This window comes from Egretta garzetta, unplaced genomic scaffold, assembly GCF_000687185.1.
Source record: "Egretta garzetta isolate BGI_Z169 unplaced genomic scaffold, ASM68718v1 scaffold1553, whole genome shotgun sequence".
In the NCBI taxonomy this organism is placed as follows: domain Eukaryota; kingdom Metazoa; phylum Chordata; class Aves; order Pelecaniformes; family Ardeidae; genus Egretta; species Egretta garzetta.
Window position 1 is genome coordinate 9,288 of NW_009259141.1, and position 2,287 is coordinate 11,574.

General features: G+C 64.7%; 1 protein-coding gene across 1 annotated transcript in view; it reads left to right on the plus strand.

Annotated features, from left to right (window-relative positions):
* Positions 1–2,287, plus strand: part of LSM12 (LSM12 homolog) — a gene marked incomplete at its 3' end in the record, with an annotated part of 5,569 nt that overhangs the window by 2,681 nt on the left and 601 nt on the right. The window contains exon 2 of the mRNA XM_035891161.1: positions 2,083–2,192. Within this exon, the coding sequence (XP_035747054.1) occupies positions 2,083–2,192 (110 nt within the window). The remainder of the gene's footprint in view (positions 1–2,082; positions 2,193–2,287) is intronic.

Here is a 2,287-nt window from a genome sequence, read left to right on the forward strand (position 1 = left end):
AGTTCTTCTTGCGGCGCGTTTTCCATCATTCATACGGGCGTGAATGGGGAAGTGACTCATCCATTCATGCACGCAAGGTGCGCGCCTGAGTCTTCAATAGCCCCGGCGCCTTCGGGTGCTTGCTGGAGGGGGGCACAAAGCCACGCAGCGGGGGGCTGCGCTGGGAACAAGGAGGCTGTTTGCATCCATTCATGCACGCAAGGTGCGCGCCTGAGTCTTCAATAGCCCCGGCGCCTTCGGGTGCTTGCTGGAGGGGGGCACAAAGCCACGCAGCGGGGGGCTGCGCTGGGAACAAGGAGGCTGTTTGGAATGCTTGGATCGGGGAGGCTGGGGGCTCGGCGTGTCCGATTGTTTCTCGCCCGAGGATAGCGTTCATGAATAGGGAGAGCGCATCCCATGGCAGGGGGAAGACAAGAGCGAAGGGACCCTGGGGCTTGGCCCTCGGTCTGTGAACCAGCCACGCTGCGAGGGAGCCGGCTCTGGGTGAGGGCTGATGCTCACCAGCTTAGGAGCAGGGGGCGAGGTCAGGCTTTGATGGGTGCTGTTCATCCTGGGGTCTAGGAGCGCCCGATGAAGTCAAGTTGGGATGCTGCCCATGGCGGCATCACACGAGGGGCTGCTCGTCATCCCCACCTCCCTGGGGTTTCCCAGCTCCTTGTGGTGGTCTCTTGTCACCCGCCTCCTCGCTGGGCTGTCCCCAAAGCTTTGGTGCAGGCGATGGAGCCGGCTGGGCACGGGGCACGGCGGCCTCGGGGAGCAGCCCTGCCCGGGTGAAGTGGTCGCGCGTGCGACTCGGCTGCAGGCAAGTTACTGGGGAACCTTGTGCCCGGTCTTACAAACCAGTTTGGAAGCTGGACTGGTGGTCTGGGAGAGAGCAGCTCCTACGTGGAGTGGGGCGGATTACTCCAGAGCCAGCTTGTGCGGGGGCCAAGACAAGACCCCTGCTTCTCCTGTCCCCCCGTTAGGGCCCCCCGTGCTCGCCGAGGAGCACACGGAGAGGAACCGACCCCTGCTGCCCCGACCCCGCTCCCCCGGGCAGGGAGGGCGGCACGGGGCTGTGCCGGCCTGGTGGCTGCCGCCTTGGGAGGCAGGCTGGTGCGACGGGGGGGCTGGTCGCTACCGAAAGTGCCCCCGCTCAGCGGTAGCTCAGGCTTTGCCTACCCAGAGGGGGCTTTAGAAAGGGGGAGGCCGTCCTCACGCAGCGTGGAGGGAGCCGGCCTGGCCTGGGGAGCGCTGCAAGCGCGAGGCTGCTCCGGGGAGGAGGAGGAGGAAGAGGAGGGCTGGCGTGGGCGGCAATGCTAATGTGGCTCTTCTACTGCGGCAGGTCCAGCCGGGGACGGCGCTGGTCCAGCGCCGCCTGCCCGCCCCAGGCCTCCCGGCAGCCGCAGCTCCTTCTCCCGCAGCCTGGGATTTAACGCGGGGATGCCGGGGCTGGGGCTCCCCCTCTCTGCTCTGGGACCCTGCTGGGGGGATTGCGCTTCCCCGCACCCAGACGCCGACTCCCAAATAGCCGATTCTGCTTTCTTACTTGGGGACAGAGTAACTGCTCCGGGATAAAGTCATTCATACTCCTGCGTGGTCTGTGCAGGGGCGCTTGCACCCCCCCGAGCACGAATGTAATGGTTATTCTGGGCTCGCCTTTCCCTTCTGCGTCCCCTGGGGAAGCAGCAAGCAGGGGAAGGCGGCCTGGGCCTAAACTGCAGTCATTAATTTGGAAAAGGCAGAGGGGGAGGGTGATGCTTGTGTGTCTGGCCCCTGGCTTCTTCCCCGTGCCCGAAGAGAGGGATGCAAAAAGACACCCCCATGTCCCCAAAATGTTGGGGGGGGGACGCAGGCAGTGGTGACGGTGACTCAAAAAGGAATTAAGCCGTGGCCTGAAATCCATGCGGCGCTCCGGGATGCGCAGAGAAAGGTGTGGTTGGAGGGTGGAACGGGCACGCTTGTCGTTACCCTGATGTAATTAGTGATCCCGACAGCGAGCGGCAGAGCCGTGTCTGCGGGGGGACCCGTGTCCCCTTGGAGCTCTCGTGGCCGCCCGGGCGACGCTCAGCCCAGCTCCCTCTCTCTTTGTCTCCCCTCCAGCTTGCCAACAAAGCGCGGACGGAGAAGGAAGAGAAGATGAGCCAGGCGTATGCAATTAGTGCTGGTGTCTCTCTGGAGGGGCAGCAGCTCTTCCAGACTATACATAAGACGTGAGTCCCCTCGTCGGTGCCTCCTGCGCGCTGCCTCGGCCCCCAGCGCCACCGCCGGGAGCTGCTCATGTCCCCGCGTAGCCGGGCGGAAGGAG